This window comes from Populus trichocarpa, chromosome 5, assembly GCF_000002775.5.
Source record: "Populus trichocarpa isolate Nisqually-1 chromosome 5, P.trichocarpa_v4.1, whole genome shotgun sequence".
NCBI lineage: Eukaryota > Viridiplantae > Streptophyta > Magnoliopsida > Malpighiales > Salicaceae > Populus > Populus trichocarpa.
Genome location: NC_037289.2, coordinates 4,228,667 through 4,248,252, shown reverse-complemented (window position 1 = coordinate 4,248,252; position 19,586 = coordinate 4,228,667). Strand labels below are relative to the sequence as shown.

The 19,586-nt window shown below is 33.0% G+C and overlaps 3 protein-coding genes across 4 annotated transcripts; 1 reads left to right on the top strand and 2 right to left on the bottom strand.

The window, feature by feature from the left end:
• Positions 1 to 5,243: 5,243 nt before the first annotated feature.
• Positions 5,244 to 7,772, top strand: LOC7466856 (gibberellin 20 oxidase 1-B). 2 transcript variants are annotated; one of them, XM_052452883.1, is made up of 3 exons: positions 5,244 to 5,842; positions 6,286 to 6,592; positions 7,321 to 7,772. In XM_052452883.1, the coding sequence occupies exons 1-3, from the start codon at positions 5,289 to 5,291 to the stop codon at positions 7,582 to 7,584; spliced, it is 1,125 nt and encodes a 374-aa protein (XP_052308843.1). In that variant the 5' UTR covers positions 5,244 to 5,288; the 3' UTR covers positions 7,585 to 7,772. The 2 variants fall into 2 exon arrangements, with proteins under 2 accessions (XP_052308843.1, XP_052308842.1); XM_052452882.1 differs by having other exon boundaries at positions 5,250 to 5,842; positions 6,271 to 6,592.
• Positions 7,773 to 10,084: 2,312 nt separating this feature from the next.
• On the bottom strand, positions 10,085 to 11,043 carry LOC7466855 (nuclear transcription factor Y subunit B-7). The gene has a single exon (XM_002306224.4). The coding sequence runs from the start codon at positions 10,970 to 10,972 to the stop codon at positions 10,337 to 10,339; it is 636 nt and encodes a 211-aa protein (XP_002306260.2). The 5' UTR covers positions 10,973 to 11,043; the 3' UTR covers positions 10,085 to 10,336.
• Positions 11,044 to 13,247: 2,204 nt separating this feature from the next.
• On the bottom strand, positions 13,248 to 19,333 carry LOC7479150 (probable methyltransferase PMT26). Its single transcript, XM_024601626.2, has 9 exons — positions 19,045 to 19,333; positions 17,110 to 18,273; positions 16,877 to 17,026; positions 15,672 to 15,942; positions 15,277 to 15,387; positions 15,013 to 15,187; positions 14,431 to 14,703; positions 13,965 to 14,159; positions 13,248 to 13,850 (listed from the first exon to the last, which is right to left on the bottom strand). Exons 2-9 carry the CDS (start codon positions 18,232 to 18,234, stop codon positions 13,622 to 13,624), a joined length of 2,529 nt encoding a protein of 842 aa, XP_024457394.1. The 5' UTR covers positions 18,235 to 18,273; positions 19,045 to 19,333; the 3' UTR covers positions 13,248 to 13,621.
• Between the last annotated feature and the right edge of the window lie 253 nt (positions 19,334 to 19,586).

Below are 19,586 nucleotides of genomic sequence, written 5' to 3'. Positions count from 1 at the left end.
CCCCTTGCATTAGAGTTGTAACTAAGTTTTTGTATATAGGAGAAGTAGGTAGGAAATTCAGTAACATCAACGTCTTGTCTTCGTTGTTGAACTTCACATCAATTTGCTTTGAATCACTAACAATCTGATTGGACATGTTGATATGCTGATTCATATCTGTATCCTCTGATATCTTAAGACCAAATAGTTTTTCCTTAAGACAAAATTTGTTTCGACAATGACCTGAACATATACCGACTTTCCAGTTTTGCCCAAACTGTCATCGGTGACTACTCATCCATGACATGATACATCACATCATCATCCAAAAATAGCATGATAGTTTCCACTACCCTTGCTTCAAATTCTTGCCAATCTTTATTGGTCATGCCTTCTGGTTGCTTTTTATATAATGTTTTTACCATGTCCTGCCGCACCAACATATCCTTCACCCTCCTTAGCCATAATCCAAGATTGTTTAATCTGTCAAATTTGATTATGCCGAGTTTTTCAAAAGAAATCCCTGACATCATAGACAAGTTATGATACCAATTATTGTGAAAAACTTGCAGCAATTATAGGTGAATATTGCATAGGTTAGAAACTAGAAACAACAGAAGATTTAATGTAGTTCGGCAATGTGCCTAAATCTATATGAGCGATGAACTTTTATTTTCATTATATCAAAATAGGGTTACATGAGATGTATTTATAGTAGACCCTTAACCGCCCAAGGAATCCCAACCACCCAAGGAATCCTAGCCATCCTAGTTGTTTTTCTTTGCTTTGCTTAGTACGCTTCTCTCTCCTCGCTTCGCTCCACTCTTGCATCTTCCTATAAGCCACAAGCTACAACATTTCTCATCTTTCACTAAGTGTTTACTATATAGCTTATTTTGTTTGAGTTGATGTATTATTGAGCGAATTTGCTTCACTTAGAGTTTCTACATACATGTTTAAGAAAAATAGTTTCTCACCCAATTATACAAAAAAATGCTTTTGAAAACTATTTCACTAGCATCTGTTGTGTAAAATCGTTTATCATCAAAAAATTTTTTATAAAGAATATATTTTTTAAATGTTTGTTAAGTATTGACATGAAAATGTGATAATGATAAAGTGGGGGTGATATCACATACAATAATAATTGTATTTGTTGATGGTAATGATTATATGAGCTCATTATTTTTGTAAAATATTTTATGAAACTCCATGAATAATAATTTTTTTTTTGCAAAAAAAATGAAATTGGTGGGTTAACTAAAATATACTTTACCTTTATCATTTTTATATAAAATATTTGGTATTAAAGAAACATAAAAAACTATAGAAAATATTTTCTCGAAACTATTGTAAGCAAAACGAACACTACAATTATCATGTAATCATTATACAATAAACTAAAGAAGCTCAAAGTTTTAGTATAGCTTCTTTACTGTTCATCTCCATATATTTTTAATGTTCATGTCATTGTTCAAGGGTTTTTTTCTTTTAGGTCCCTGGAATTTTTTGTCCCTAACACCTCAATTATTAAACTCTATTTTTTATTTGATCTTCAAAAGTTATATCGGTACTGTTGTTCTATATATTATAGTGTGTTGTCCATGTTCATGCATATGTAATATGTTAGAGACTATTCTTACATTCTATTAAAGATTTCTATTACAAAATAAAATTTTGAGTTATAGTGAGAAAAATAAATTAAAAAAATGAGGACCAAAATTAACATAGAAAAAAAGTCATTTTTTTTTATTTTCACTGTTTAAAAGGCTAAAAAAAATCAGTTTGATCCATCAAGTTTTCAAGTTTATATTATTTGGTTCCTATTTTTAGGTTTTTTATATTTTGATCCTATACTTCATTTTTGCTACATTTTTGTTCTTGGATATTAAGAGAGTAGAGAGAAATTCAACAAAAAAGGAGGAGAAAGGGTTTGATCGACCACATTTTGATCATAAAAAAGCTAATATTGGTGTCAATGAGTTTATATTAAAAATGGGAGTTTAATGAAGGTGATATGATAAAGACTATTCTTATATTTTATTAAAGATTGCTATTAGAAAATAGAATTTTGAGTTATGGTGAAAACAATTTGAAAGAATAAGGACCAAAATTAACATAGAAAAAAGTAATTGTTTTTTCATTTTCACTGTTTAAATAGCTAAAAAATTCAATTTGGTTTCTTAAGTTCTCAAGTTTGCATTATTAAGTCTCTATTTTATATTTTGTTCCTATGATTCATTTTTGTTACATTTTAGTTCTTGGATATTAAGAGTAGAGAGAAATTAAAAAAGTAGATGATGATTAGTATTGTATTTTTTATTTGGTTTAACTTTTAGATTTCTAATTGATTAAAGAATGTTTTAGGGTTGAAAGTATACTTATAGAGGTTTCTAGGATGTTTTTGGAATGTTTTGAGATGAAAACAAGTTAAAATTAGATTTTGAAATCTGAAAAGTCAAAGCCCAAATTTTTTGGACCATAAAGGTGACAAATCTTTTATAAAATAAAATTTTGATTAATTTTGTTTTCTTAATTTAATTTTAATTAATATCTTCTCTTTTATATTTTTTAAATTATATAGCTTAACTATTATTTAACTAGTAATTAAACTTTTTTATGGTTCCTATAATTTCATAATACCTCAAAAAACATTATTGTAATTTATCTTTTTTATATTAAATTTGAGATAAATCGGTAGTATTTGAATGATTCATTTATAAAAACAAAAATCTTATGTACTTACCATATGAATAAACCTCCAAGATAAATAAAATAAAATCTATAAAATGAAAAAGGATAGCTAAAATAAAATATTTATGGGTGCATGGATATTTTATTTCTTACTAGAAAGGTCACCTTTTTAATTTAATCTTTAATTAATATTCACAACTCTTTTTATATGATTTATTAGTTTATATATTGTTAATTCATTGTATTAAACATAAACATTTCTATTTCTAAATTAACAAGTTTTATGATGCTAAAAAAAAATCTCTAACACTAGATTTTTTTTTATATAAAAAATAACTTAAAATTCCACTCACAACTAAGGATGACAATGGGTACCCGCTGATTGAATTTCTCGATATCCATACCCTATCCATTATCAACCTGGTTAGAAATTTAGATATTCATAAACTATCCATCGGGTTTCGAGTATCTGTTATCTGTTATTATTTATTAATCAATAAAAAATAAAATAGTTAATATTTAAAGTATGATATTTATATTAAATGATAAATATTAAGGTATGTATATTATTAAAAAAAATCTATATTTTCTACAAATATATTTATATAATATATATTTAGCTAATTTTAAATTAAATTTCCTCTCTATTATTTTTCTATTCGAAAAAATTATCCACCGAGGTCGAGTCATATCAATATCCGTAGAGTCTGGATTGGATTGTCTCTTTTACTGGTGTCAACTAAAAGCTAATTATGGAGAAGGAAGGTTTTTTTAAGTTCAATGCATTTTTAACAATTTTATTGCACGTCTTATTGAATAAAAAAATATCTACGTAAGTTGGTATGGGGAACACGCAATTTGGAGCAGTAGAAGAGACAAAGAAGAGGCAGTGCATGGTGATTTTAGTTTTGTTTTCAGTGCCTAAAAGTTAGAGTACAAGTTCTGTTAATCTTGATCTTGAGAGTGGCCAGAGAGGCTTCAAGGACGACCACTCGTCTCAGCTGTTGGCACCTTGACAACCTTCCAAATCTTTAAATTTCATCCTTTCCAGTGGTGACGGCCTCCTTGGCCTTTCCCTTAATTCACCGGCCTCCTCTCTATTTTTCGTTTTCTACCTTTTTTTCCTTGGCTAGGAATCCATGTTCATTTGATGCTCCCATACTCTGTTTATTTATTTTATCAAGAGCCCACGGATTTGATTTTATAAATTTAGTGGTATCTCTCTTGCTAGCTGCAAGAGGTCAAGATTTCGAGCAAGCTAGAAAACGAAGCTATCATATATATGCCAAGATAGGGTGAGTGAATTGGGGATAATGCAGCTCAGTTATGTGTTTATGTGGGCCTTCTTGCGATGAACAACAATATATAATAATATAGTCTTCAAACTCTTTCATTTCTTTCTTTCTTGTCTCTATGTGTTCTGTATATTGTTTTTTTTTTATTATTTTTTTTAGGGAATTTTTGGAAGTATTGTATCAATTTCTTTTCAAAATGTATTTTGCTCAGAAATACATCAAAATAATATATATATATATTTTTTTAAATATTATTTTTAATATCAGCACATCAAAATGATACGAAAATACCAAAATATATTAATTTGAAGTAAAGAAAAATAAAAAAAATTTACTTTTTTTAAAAATATTTTTAAAACATAAAAATAATCAGGCCCTAAAGCATGTATGTATATAGAAAAAACAAAACTAATATTATTTTGATGACTCACTCTACTTACCAATATTAAATTTAGATTTTTCTAAAGATCAACTTAAATTTAAAGATTAGTATCTCATTTTTAATTTTATATATTAAGATTATTTGTTTATTTATCTTTTCCATAAGAAATATATGTTCTAACAGTTATAAACATCAAAATCTTGTAAACCATGGAAAAAAAATGAGAAATTCAAATTAGGGTATTGCCCAAGCCTCAATAGCTGCGCACAACACCCGATAAAGGGCGATTTTATGAACCATGGTTGGATTTTATAAATATCTAGTTAAATTATAATTTGTCTGGTTCATGTATTTGGATTTTTTAAAAGGAATAAAGAAACATAAAATCTTCTTAAAAACTCATCTAGTTAAATACATCATGTTTATATTATTTTTTTCTATAATGTCACCAAATCATTCCAATTTAAATACATTGCCTTAAATAAAAGCTTTTGATCAAAGAATGACTTACCACTATATATCTTATATTAATTTAAATTTTAATTAAAAAATAAATTGAAGATGGTAAATTAGAACTCGTAATTATTAATTTATTACATGGGATTTTAGAAATAATTTTATATTACTTTCTAATATATATATATATATATATATATATATATATATATATATATAAGTTAAAGTTTTTAACTTTAAAACTTGTATAAATCCGTTGTTAATTATAAAAACGATTGAGATAAGTAAGGACTTGAACTTCCCATTATTTAGCTAAAAAACCTATAATATCATATCATGTTAAAAAATATCTTAGCATAAAATCTCAAAAGTGAGATGAGCTGTGGTTTGATGTTAACACTCTTAACATCTAGCCACTGTGCAACTCTGCTTTTCTATATGAAATTCTATAAATTGCTTCTCTGAGACACCGGCCCTCATCAATGTCTCTCCTAATGGACTCAACCTCTTCAAGTCTTCTCCTGTCTCCTCCTCCATTTCACAGCAAAGATGAAACTGATGCTCCTGTTCTTTACTCATCTTTCTTGCAAAAACAAGCCAACATGCCCACAGAGTTCATTTGGCCCATTGGAGACTTAGTTCACAACCAAGATGAGCTTAAAGAGCCATTGATAGACTTGGATGGATTCTTGAAAGGTGATGAGCGAGCAACTGCTGATGCGGCTGAGCTTGTTAGGACTGCCTGCTTGAACCACGGCTTCTTTCAAGTCATTAACCATGGAGTTGATATAGGTCTCATTCATGCTGCTCACGAAGAGATTGATAAAATTTTTAAGCTGCCTCTTGACAAGAAACTCAGTACTCGTAGGAAGCCAGGCGATGTGAGTGGATATTCTGGTGCCCATGCACATCGATATTCATCCAAGTTGCCATGGAAGGAGACATTTTCTTTTGGCTACCATGGGGATGATGATTCTGAGCCACTTGTTGTTGATTACTTCAAATCTGTCTTAGGAGAGAACTTTGAACACACAGGGTAAGCCAGCTGCGTCTTACGATCTTGTCTCTTTAATAGTAATACTCTTGAAGTGATTTTTTTTCTTTTGTTAATTATTTGAAAAGTCCATCTTGCCTGCCATGGCTGAGGTAGTCTTCTCCCTGCTCCAATATTGTCATTCTATAAATATATTTACAAGTTTTGATTATCAACTTTGATCGGAGTTTTACCAGCTGGTACATATGTTAGAGAGTCACCAGTTGAATATCCAAATTTAAGGTTTAAATGCCCTCATCAATCAAACGATGCCTCCTACTAGTTGATGTGATGACAAAGTAATAAAATAAAATTCCATCTTTCTCAAAAAAAAAATCCACCCTTAAAGTAGAGAAACCCTAATTTCTCATGTTGGTTATGTTTAGTACGTTTTCTCTTAATAATGTCGAACATAACATTGCTTTCTGAAGGTGGGTTTACCAAAGATATTGCGAAGCAATGAAGAAAGTATCTCTAGTTATTTTTGAGCTGCTGGGCATTAGCTTGGGAGTTGATCGCTTACACTATCGGAAATTCTTTGAAGATGGAAGCTCAATAATGAGGTGCAACAATTATCCACCTTGCAATAATTCTAGCCTCACTCTTGGCACTGGTCCTCATTGTGACCCAACTTCCTTAACAATACTTCATCAAGACCAAGTTGGTGGTCTTGAAGTCTTTGCAAACAACAAATGGCAAGCAATCCGACCTCGTCCAGATGCCCTAGTTGTAAACATTGGTGATACTTTCACGGTAAGTTAATTTCCTCTTATTTAAATTGCAGCATATATATAGTATATTTTATTTTCACCAGCACTAGTTCATAGTTATTCTGCAATATCAGCTTTATGTTCTTAAATTGCAAGAATAAGACTCGGATTATATTCTTAGAACAATGAGTTTGATTCATGATTGTTAGATTAATATAAAATCAAAGAATGTTTAAGATTTTGTCATTTATTAAATTTGATTAACCACATGGATAGTTGCTCTAAACTCTATCATTTTTCTTCTCTCTAATTATTAAATCGGATTTAACCGTGAAACAATTATTGATCTTAGGAATAGATATCAAAGAACAATACAAAATTATAATCTCAGATCCTATATGATCGAAATGATTATTAAAGCTCAATTAGCAATGGATGATTACGATTGGTCTAGGTAGTTACAACATTGATGCGAAAGGAAATTTCACGTTGTCAAAGTCATGTCTTGATCAATTATTTCTCTTTTAGATTAAGACATTTGATTTTAGACAAATACAGCATCACCCAAAATTTTGAAAATAAATTTGAAAAGACATGATTTTTTTTAATATAGTAATAGCTTTTGGACTGTGGCTGTTTCTATAAGCTTGTCAACTCAAAATGAATGGCATCGAGACCCACCCACACAAATCCAATGGCCATCAACCCTCTTGGAGGTCAAAACGAATAGTACGAGTTAATTGATACGTGCCCAGCTTCTTTGATATGTAGGCATTATCCAATGGGAGGTACCAGAGCTGCCTTCACAGAGCAGTGGTGAATAGGGAGAGAGAAAGGAAATCATTGGTTTTCTTTGTGAGTCCAAAAGAGGAAAAGGTAGTCAGACCCCCACAAGATCTTGTTTGCAGAGAAGGGCCGAGGAAGTACCCGGATTTCACTTGGTCAGATTTGTTGGAGTTCACGCAAAAACACTACAGAGCTGATGTCGCTACACTCCAAAGCTTCATTCAATGGCTTTTATCTGCTAAACCATAAAGCATCAACCTTGTAGTTGCTTTGGATGCTTTTGATGATTGGTTGCCTTTATGTATCCTGTGTACTAGCTAGGCTAGCTATGTTCTCTCTATATTTTCTCAGGTTGGTACAATTTCCACCAGCTTTTGTGTAGCTTTCTGAATTTTATTGGAAGAAAGAATAAAAACTAATACCTTGCTAGTGTTCTACCCTTCGAGCATTCAGATAATTCTTGGGTTACCCCAATTCCAATATCCATTCCCTTGTCTTCACAAGTTTATAGTTCTGGAAAAATGAACTGTTACTCAAGTTTTAGTAGGTTTTTTAAAAAAAGGCAAACTAACGATCATACAATAGACAAGACCTGAAACAGACTTTAATGAACTTTTTGCCCTGATTATTAGGCTTTGAAAATTCGATAAAAAGAGCTTGGTCAGTAGTTCACGAACTCCCACAAAACAAATCTGTTTGAGCCAGAGAAATGTTACCTTGAGAAGAGACTGTGTGTGGTTTTTTTTACAAAGGCAGTCAAGGAAGATGATAGATGCATTAGATGTGCAAAAATATAAAAAATAAATTATTTCAATTAAAGAAATAACAAATTTATAAATATAAAAAATAAATTAGTTCAATAGAAAGATATGATTTAAATTTTTAGATCTAAAATGTTAAATTAGATTTTTTCGATAATTTATAATTTATAAATAATTTCTGAACTTGGATTTCCGTGTTATGATATTTTAATGATAGTTTAAATATATTTTTTATATAAAAAAATTATAAGTCTCAGAAAATTTAACATTTATTGCCTCTATTATTCTTGTACAATGAGAAGGGCAATAAAATCTATATTCTTTAAAGTTCACTACATAACCAATTAAATATCCAATAGTTGTTGCTTTATTGATATATTTCTATATTTCTTCACTTTAAAGGTCGTTTTACCCTTCTTGACATTCGTCTTAGCTTGAGAAACCAAATGATCACTTTCAAGTTTCTTAAGTTTCAATTTTTTTTTTCTTGAACACACATGGTTAATTATTCATTAATTAACTATTTTTTTTTATATGTGTTATAAGAAATCTTAAGCGGATCATATTCCATAGGAAAAAAGTTCAAAATGAAATGAGTCAGGAATGACTAAAGAATTTCAACCTCCAAGGACTTCAATTAAGTAGTAATGTCCTTCATTTCCATAATATGCCTGCACAAACCCTTAGAATAGTCAATCATTTCCATAATATGCCTACGCACGCCTTTAGAATAGTCAAATGACATATCTAAAAGCCTCTTCATTAAGGTGTTGGTCAATGCCTTATTAGAATGAACAAATTGTTCATCTATGACCTTCAGAAAATCTTTTATCTTAGAGCATTGAGGAATGAAATCCCTAATACTCTTACTTATTCGAGACTTTATGAACATTAAACTTAAATAATTAGATCGCTCTCACCGCTCATAATCAGTTTTTATCCTAAGCATTTCTTGATTCAGTAGGGATGAGTGATTCATCCATATATAAGGCCGAATTCAAATTCACATGCCCCAATGCAAAGTGAATACTTTTCTTTATAAGCAAAATTATCACCACATAACATATGAATATTATATGTATCAATAAACACAGTAGGAAAAGATGCAATAACCAAGAAAATACTTTAATGCTATGAAACAAATATTTTATCTAAATTAATAGTAGTAAATTTGAACTTTCTTATGGGCAGAGGTTGCATCATGCATAGAATTTACTACTTCTTTAATAAGAAGACTAATAAATAAAATACCAAGAATTAAAACTTATTCACACCTGAGGGCCTAGAATAAAATTCATCCTTAATATCTATTTGTTATCTTATTCCAATTAAATCACAAAAATAACAACCTTCTTGAATAGCCAAGACATTATTTTTGTAAAAGAATTTCAATTAAGTTATGTACCTTAGGAGCATATTAATTTAGTAAATCTCAATGTAGTCATCAAAATAACTTAAAATGCTTTAGCTACTCCTAAGTTAATTAACATTACAATCTCATCATGGCATGCTTAATTATCACCTAAAAACTTTAAGTTGATATACCCTTTAATCATGTAAACTGTATCATGAAAATTAAGTAAGAAACGCTATGTGTGGCACACTGCTCATGTGTGTCTTCTCCTGACAATATTGTAAATTAGTCTATATATCAAGAATAGGTTTCGGAAATCGGTCTTTGATATGTGTTACAATTAGAAATCGAACTAATTATCGTAAAAAAGAAATAATCGATTTAATCGATCTTGGTGCTCTTAGCTGCTCATGCTGTTCATTTTTGTATTAATCATGATATTGACTCATAAATTATACAAAGAGAAAAGAAAAGAAACTCGTCCTTCAATGAGTTCAAGTCTCCAAGATCCAATGAGCCTTTAAATAAATTAAAAACCTTCCCATATGCTCTATAATGCACGGACAAAATGTTCATAAAATGTATGATCTAATTACAGAAACATTTTTAAGTAATTGCCAGAACTAGCACAAACAATGATGAACAATTATCTGTACGTAATTAATTATGCTTGATTGCGTGTCTTAGTTGCATAATTTTCATCAGCTATATATTTCAGCTGTTCATATTATTTACATCATTGCAAGATAAACTACCTCATTTATGGAGGCAGTAGGCAATAAGCTAATTTCTCCAATACGTATACATTATATCAGAATATCTTTTCAGTTATGTGTAACAAAACAAAAATTCAATGATTTCAATTACTATATATAGTTTCTTTCTCTTACCAATGCTCGACAGGATCGACTTTGTCTTGGTGCTGCAAATGTTTTTGGATGGAATTAGGAGAGAAAGGCAAGGGATATGTTTTATGATCAGCTACCATGAAAGATGGTGGCTGAGACATAAGAGCTGAGGAAGAATATATACTAGTGTAAGGTGGTATCATATTTTGTTCTTGTTCTAGTTGATGATGCTGTTGTGAACTTTGGTGTTCCATTCTTTGCTGCTTTGGAACATTAAGCTTCTCTCCTTCGATCTCTCTATATTTGTTGAGATACAGCTTAAGTGGAGCAACGTAGTCTTCAAACCCTAGGGTTGTGATGGCCCAAATAATATCATCACCATTAATAGTCTTTCTCTTCTCTCTTTGACATTTATCAGATGCTTCTCCAGTAACAAAGCTGATGAACTCGGACACGCATTCTTGAACTGTTTCTTTCGCATCTTTCGAGATTTTCCCATTGCCTGGAATCTCCTTTTTCATAATTCTGCCAACATTTGCTATAGGAAGGAAGTGATCCTGCTCCTTACTATTGTTGTGATTGTTGCTGCTGCTGCTGCAACTCTTCAAACATGGGCTTTCTGGGCTTTCTCCACTGTGACCATCTGTTCCATTTTTATGGTTTTCATCTTCCATTTCTCTCTTCTGCACACACTCTCACCAAAGTGTAAGAGATTGGTCTTGACTTTGATAATGTTAAGGGTTGTTTTATGGACTAAATAAATAGAAAGAAGAGCAGGAAAATAGGCTTGTGAAGAGGGGAACAGAAAAGACTTGGCTGATTTTTTAACAGATAAGCTAATTTGGTGGAGAAGGCAGTTAACTGTCATGACCTAATCTAACTTCTGTTCAAAATATAGATTAGTTAACTGCCTCCATAATTAGAATACTTTCATGACTGAATAAAACTTAGATTTAGTTGTTGGAAAATGAAACTTCTACAAACGTTGTTTCTTCCCAACCTCTCCTGGCCACTGAATTTTGGAAGTCAATTATGTTGTATATCTTACGTTGTGATAGATCGAATCGAATCTCACCTTGGAATCGTCCAGTTGTTAGATTTGGAATAATTTCTACGTAAGATTTAAATTTAATTGATAATCTATTATGATTTTTATATTTGGAATAAAATACTAAACTATAAAACTGAATTAAATTTTATTATTTGAAATACTTGTAAAATGAATTTAATTAAGAATTTTGATTATTTTATTTTTAATTTGAAATACTAAACTATAAGTTTTATTTTATTTTGTTATAAGGACCCTTATTTTATTTAAAATGAAATAAAATATATACATTACGTGAGAGGAATTCTTTTTAAGGAAGAAACATGCTTTTTTAGGCCCAAATATCTAACAAGTCACTAAATTCCTAAATTTAACCATTTAATATCAAATCAAGTATAATATAACTTATATTTTAATTCAAAAGGCTCACGCATGCTAAGTCTACAGCAATTAAAATAAACTTTTACACAGTTCCAGAAATTGGAAACCATGCAAGATCTAGAGCACTTAAATTAAGCATTCTAATTACTGCAATTAGACACTAACACAAATTTGAGGCCCGTGTATTAATATAATTGTTGGCCATTAACTCTAACCCAGTTTTTTAGAATTAGCTTGGCTCAAGTCTTGGCTTTATATATATATATATATATATATATATATATATATATATACACGGGCACCTCATTTGTTCTTCTTTTTTTCTTTCTCTTCACCGAGAGCTTCTTCTTCTTCCTTTTTTATTTTTGCAACTTTCTCCAAAACCCTAAACTAGCTATTAACCATATAATCCTTATGTTTTGAATAACGTTGACTCGCATTAACTTTTCAAACTCGTGATTAAGATTATTAGACTGGAAATACCATAAATGAAAAAACTTTAACAAAAGGATCAGTGATAAAAATTAGAAATAAAAAAAATAAGAATTGAAGTTGAAATATTAACAACAAAGAGGATTAATCTGTATTTTCCAGGGTAGAAGAGAGAATAAGGGGAAAAGGGATGAATGGCGACAAGCCACCCTACCATCACTGACACGCGCCGCATCGGGAGGAAAAGGTCACAACGGCTTATCCAACGACATGACAAAAGAGCATTTTAAGTTACTAAAAACATCAGTCATGCCATCCAAAGGGTGCGAGAGCCTCTACATGTACACTAGCATAGACGCCTCCTAGGCTAGCGCGTGCACTGTGCATGCAAACAATTTTTAGAATTAATTGATATTAAAAGATAAATTTACTTGATTGCCATGGTAATTAAAAAAAAATAAAGGAAAAGACCAAAAGTCCTCTAAAGTGATGATTTGATTTGAAGTTTTTAAATCCAATGGTATGCTTACTAATTTACTTTGAAAAGATAATTATGCCCTTTTCTTTAATTTTATTAATATTTTATAATTATATCATTTTATTATACTTAAAAAATAAAATATATAATTACATCCCTAAATAATTCTCTAATGACCAATATTAGATGATATAAAAAGACATGCCCCCGGAACAAAAGGAAGTGGCTTTTTTGGAAAAGATTAAACAGTCATTTTATATTATAATGAATAGTAGAATAAGTCTTTGTACACGGTGTTTTTACCTTCCCCTGTTAGGGTTTTTTTTTATTATTATTATTATTATTACGTGCCACTCGCACCATTTACCTCTGATTGTTATTGCAACTCCATGCAGAACGAAGACATCAAATTACAGCTGAAATAAATGTGGTTCAGTTTGTGACAGATTGATCTCTAGACATTGGGCACATGGAGTAAAACAGAGCCTGCAAACATCCATTCTGTCCATCATAAATGCAAAAATTGAATCTCCTCCATATGAACTATCAATAGAATTATCGTATTCTTTTTCACGATCCACACTTGAGCTCCACACAAAGGTGTAGATGGTTGTGCAAAATCAAACTTTTCTTTCATGGGAATACAATAGAAACAAATTCAGCGTTACATGTTTCTTTCATGGGAACTTTGATTTTCGTCCAAACTTCTAACAATTGGGCTTTACACTTAAAGAATGTATCGTCTTTTAATAACAATATTACAACGAAAACTGTGACAGAAATTTTGGGACAGAAATCATAAAACCAAAAGATAGTGAAAATGTTGGATGGTGACGAGCCTAATTATCATGGTACATCAGCTAACATGGAGATACAGACAGTTACAAGAATTGTATTTAGCAACCGGAGCAAAATGAATACCTAAGCTCACTGGCAATAGTAATACCAAGAATGGAAGTGCCGACAACTGGGCTGGAAGCATGCTTAAGCAATAGCATAATTGATCGTCTCTGACTCTTTGGGCCGCCACATGGATTTCTGAACACACAGCAATCCTTCCTTGTCCTTAGAGTAGGTCATCCTAACCTCCCACTGCATAGACCTTGCCATGTTCTCCAGCTCGTTAATGATCTCCACCTTGTCCCGGACAATGAGCTTCCCTTCTGGCCTAAGAATTCTATCAACTTCAGCAAATACAGCCGCCAGATTGCACCTGTAAGATCCACAAAACATTGCTAAATCAGACGGCAGAAAATAGAGAAACAGTGAGGTTTATCAAGTGGAACTTCCAGCAGCACGAAAAGAGCATTCAATTATTGTTACATACCTCTTTTTAACCTTGGAGAAGAGATGGTCTGCATGGAGAAGATCATAAGATCTTGGATAAGTGTTAAATGATTCACACCAATCATGATAAATTCCAAAAAGCCCACGTTCATAAATTATAGGTAGAGTATCTGGTGAATCTGCTGTGACCACATTCATGACCCACACATTCAACTCCTTCAGAGCTGCAGCAAAACTGCCAACACAACAAGAATATCAAACCAAGGGAAAGAGACAATATTTTCATTTTATTATATGATTTCGCAAAAGAACCAAACCCTGCTCAAAGGTATACAAGGAGAAGTAGATTATTCTCCATGCCAGCAAAACAAAGGTATACATTACAAAGAAGTATGGCAAGAAAGGTCAAAAAAAAAAAACAAGTTAACTATGTATTTCCCATTGAAATAAAAAGGAGAGTTAATCATTAAACACTTTCTACAAGAAACAACAAAAGCCGTGCTTACCCTCCATAAACAGATCTCATGTCCATGGCATTTCTCACAGATGACCAGTTTAATCCAATTCCATTTAGATATGAATTGGAGACCACCCGCTTCCAGTGCTCATAATCTGCAGTGAAATCTTCTGGTGCGGGTTTACCATAAACTCCTACTTGGGAACTCAACATCCAATAAGGTGTTTTATCCAACCTTGCGGGCCATTGCTCTGGCCATTGAGACCCACGTTCCAGTGAACCTACAGGCACCTTATGCATACATGCTTGCAATGGCACATTCCTAAGCACAGGAATAAAATAAAGTTATAGAAGTCATGCACCTTGTAATGCATGCTTGCTATTTCTAATAATGGAAATTTGATCTAAGAAAAATCACAGCACCTTCTTTCAAATTCAGTGAGGTTCCATTTTCCAAATTCACATGCAACTTCTCTTCTTTTTTTGTGGGTGCACAAAAATGTAAAAGAACATAGATTTCATAAAATACACGTGCATGGTCCAATTTTTAAAAAGGCACATATCCACAGGGAGTAGCAGTGAGACATGGATTATTACTTGAAAATATCCGCTGGCTTAAGAGTAAAATTACCAGGCTGCATTAGGATCATCAGATGCTTCACAAAGTGGAGGCTCTTGTTTTGATCTTTTCTCATAGCAGTCATTGGAAGTAGGCTTCCTGTACGTAGCTACACCAACTCCATTAAGTGTATCCTTGTTAATAGACACAAGTTCCCAGCACATAGCTTTTGTTAGTTCAGTCATGGCTGCAAATAATTCCATGAAAAACACAATTTGTTAGAATCAATCAACTCTCTCAAAAATTAGTGCATATTTGGTTAAAAAAATCACCCACCTTGCCAAATTTCAACATCTTCAGCTAGTTTCTGATAAACAGGAGTGGCTGACCACACAAAGAAACCACCAGGTCGCAACACACGATTCAGCTCCAGAAGAAGTTTACCACCTGCATATGTCAATTGCTAAGATAAAACAAACTTATATTCTATACTGCTTTCTTTATTTTGTTAATTAAAACCAAGAAATCTCAATTAAGATAGTTTCAACAGGCACTGAATCTTTTCATTAGTCACCATATAGCAACCAAACAGGATTTGCAATCGGATGCTATGATGTTTTGAACATCAGCAAGAGATTGGCAGATGGAGCAAATCAAAGAATGCAGCCAACAAAAATCAAAAGTTTGGATGAGCTTAAACCTATCTGAAGAAATACAAATTATGTGCATACCTTCAATATGCCAAGGTACTCTACAGCGTGCACAATGGACAGCATCAAAAACTCTGCCTGGGTAGGGAAGCCTCTTTGTTCCCATCACGGCAGATATAGCTGGGATTCCTCTTTCAAGAGCAAATTGTATTTGAGCTTCATGCTCATCTTTAGGGGCAAATGACATTGCTAGGACATCTCTGTCGAAAAGATATCCTCCAAAGCTAGCAACTCCACATCCAACATCCAAAATCACACGGGTTCGTTTTCCCCATGCAATGCCAGGCACAGACTGCAGCATATACATCTCAACATTCACAATTATCTCACAAGAGAATGACACACAAAATTAAGGAAGAAACCACCAAAAGCTTATGCATGTTGTTGTCAAAATGCAAAAAGTAAAAGCAATTGAGAAATAAGCTTGTCGATATGAAAATGCTACTTTCTGAATTTGGAAAAGTTGAAGGATGCTGTATTATCAAATACTTTTATTTGGAAAAGTTGAAGGGTGCTGTATTATCAAAGACTTATTCAGATGTAATTTACGCAAGAGAATTGGCACAGTGTATGTGTACAGATAATCATTCAATCACACATGAGACTAAAGGAAATGCTAACTTTAAGTTGAGTATTTCCCCCCTGCATCAATCTATGCTAGCCCACACAGATCCAGCAGTTTCAAAGTCAGCTCCCACACTGCATCTCTATCCATCTTTCTTCCCTAAAAATAACCTCTGCATTTCCCTTCGAATTATTTACCTGTATTTCAAGTTTTTCAAACCACAACCCAAAGCCTCCAATACTATGCTGATATGATGATGACTAATGAATTTGGATATACAACGCGTATTCAATTTTATATCCAAGATACTGATCCATCAAGTGTAGGAGTAACCCACATCTAGTCAAACTAGAACTCTATTGCTTAGAATAACCACCAAAATTATTGAAGTTGGATTTGAATTCAAGTTACTAATTTGTGAGGCCAAGATCCCAAGAGTTCTTACCTCAACCAACACCTTTGGAGTAGACTAACAAAAACTAATAACTTACAAAACTAAAGATAATGATATCTCTAATAATAATACAAAGCCAGGACGCACAATCATAATAGTAACTCCAGAAAAATTGCAACCCAGAGTGAGGAGAGTGGCAAACAGCAACCATACATTCATAAAACACAAAAAAAAAAAGCTTTAAAAATAGCATATAACTGGGTTCACCTCATTTAAGAAGTCGATGTAATGGAGAGCCCCATGCTGAAACTGGGTTCCACCACCAGGGAAAGTGAGGAATTCACCTGTAACTTTCACCCAGTTTTGATGCCCCTTATATTGTGCAAGCTGGGTGTGGGGAACATTGTGGTACCATATCTGCAGCAAAGCAGTCGATTAATCCAAAATTGCAAGAAGAATGGCAGACCGTCAATGAACTTGCATGAACTTATTGTTCGTACCTTTTCCCTGCTTGTAGGCCACTCAATTGGCCGTTTATATCCTTCAGGAAGCAGAACAAGACAGGTTGGAGGTTCTTCAGGACAGTGCCTCTCTCGATGTTCATAGTGCTTTGTAGATTGAAGACTCCTGATTGCTTGCAAATTGTCAAGACATGGGATGAAATCAGGCCCAGCAGTGACATTGCACAGTTTCCAATTGTACCCCTTTTGCTGGTTAGAAGACTGTTGAGTTTCCTTCTCATTCTTTGACTCTGCCGCCTGAGTTGACCACGACCCACTCTGAGTGGAGGTCTCATTCGAAAGCTCTGACTGAGCCCCTGAAGGAAGTAGCTCGCCTGAACTCTGGTTGTTGGCCTGCCCATCAGAACTTTTATCGGAGTCCTTATCATCTTTCTGATCCACCTTCTCATCTAGCTGATCATTCCCTGTTTCCCTATCCTTATCTTCACCAGCATTCTCATCGGATTTTGTTTCGGTCTCATCAGTATCAGGTTTCTTCTCTGTAGAATTCTCCTCGGAATCTCCTTGTCCAGCTGCATTACCTTCACTATCATCTGCCTTTGTCCCTCCATCTTCTGTGTTTGTTTCTCCATCGTTGGTTTTAGCATCCACATCTTCTGTATTGTTGACTCCATTTTGTGTCTCGGTATCTGAACCATCATCCGACTTTGTCTCTTCATTAGATTTTTCGTCGGTTTTCTCTACTGGCTTCTCCTCGGGCTTCTCTTCTGGCTTCTCCTCGGGCTTCTCTTCAGGCACACTGTCGTCACCTTTTGTTGCATCTGGCTTCTCCTCTGGCTTCTCTTCGGGCTTCTCCTCTGGCTTCTCCTCGGGCTTCTCTTCGGGCATACTGTTGTCACCTTTTGTTGCATCCTCAGGCAAATCACCTGGGTTATCTTCAAATTGCTTAGTGTTGATTTCATTGCTCTCAGTCACTTGTTGTTTCACCTCATTCTTGTTTTCCTGAGCAGGAACGTCTACATTTTGACCAGGAACCACAGATGACGATGTCATCATCCATGCCCCAACCAAGCAGAGACCCACAAACACCACAATCGTGACTGTTGAGTAGTAACTCGAATTATGTCTTCTATTGTCTACCCTACTATATTTGCCTAACGCCATGCTTTACTATAGCCAATCAATTCTCAAAACTTTTAAGACCTGCAGATCAAAGTTGAAACTCAAAAAAATCTCATCGCAACACAGCCTAAAAAGCATACATTTTGACACATCGGTCAAAAACTTCAAATAACATTTCATCAATATTTAACACACACGAAGTTGAATAGCTCCCCAAATAGACAACAACATATCCAGATTCAAAAAATCGTAGAAATAATAGAAAAAAGATACAATCTTCTGAACTTATGAAATGAAATTGGCAATTTGGCATCGAACACAAGTTGCCAAAAAAAGAAAAAAAACAAATATTAATGCTAAGATCGAGAATGGGTCAAATCAACTACCCTTTAAAAAAAGTTGACGAACTTTTAGCATATACAATACCAACCTTCGGGAAAAAAACACACTACTACCACACCAAATGCTTGGCTTTCGAAAGGTTTCTAACTTATTAATAAAAAGAAGTTTGAAAACGCCATTACAAATAACCACAAAACACAACATTACAGGCAAAACCAATAAAGATGAAACAAGAAAAACAATTAAACAATGCACATCTATATAATCAAGCCATTACAATGACAACCCTTTCGCTGAAAACAAATATTTACCACGTTTAACTCCAAAAGGAACCCCATTAAAATCGCATAAGATCCATTACACCTTAATCATGTCTCACATGTTTTGCAAAAAAGAAAAGAAACCCAGATAAAAACTTAAAAAGACAGTCACAAATGTACAAACAAAATCAAGATCCAATGATAAATGAGCTGAAGATTATAAGCGAGTGAGAAATCACATTTAACAAACCTTGTGTTGATAAAATGAAGAGAAGCAGATCTGGGGTGTAAAAGATGCAAGCTTGTGTAGCCTTATTTATCCATATTGATCCGAAACTACAACTTGAAAGGAGAAAGAAAGACAGAGATGGATATATGAGGAGCTTGGTTAAATATATAAAAAAAGAAGAAGAAATCAGTTTGGTTTCGTTTTGTTAGTACAAAACTCCTATAAACTATGTGCCAGGGAGAGGAAAAGGGACGGTCGAACAAGACACGGAAAGTGAAGGCCACGAGAACAGCCGTGAAATCAGCAACCCCTGATGGAATTCTACTCCTACTTATATTAGAGTGGAAGAGAGAGTTTATCATAAACTTAGTCCCTATAGTTTCAAGAAACAATCAGTTAGTCCTTGTATTTTAAACATTGTTTTTACTAAATTAATGTGTTTTTAAATCTGTTCATAATTATTTTCTTCCGTGATTTTATATTCTTTTTCGATTTTTTTATTTTTTGGAAAATATAAAAAGGTAGATAAGATGGGAAGGTTTGGTTAAAAGACATGGCATTAA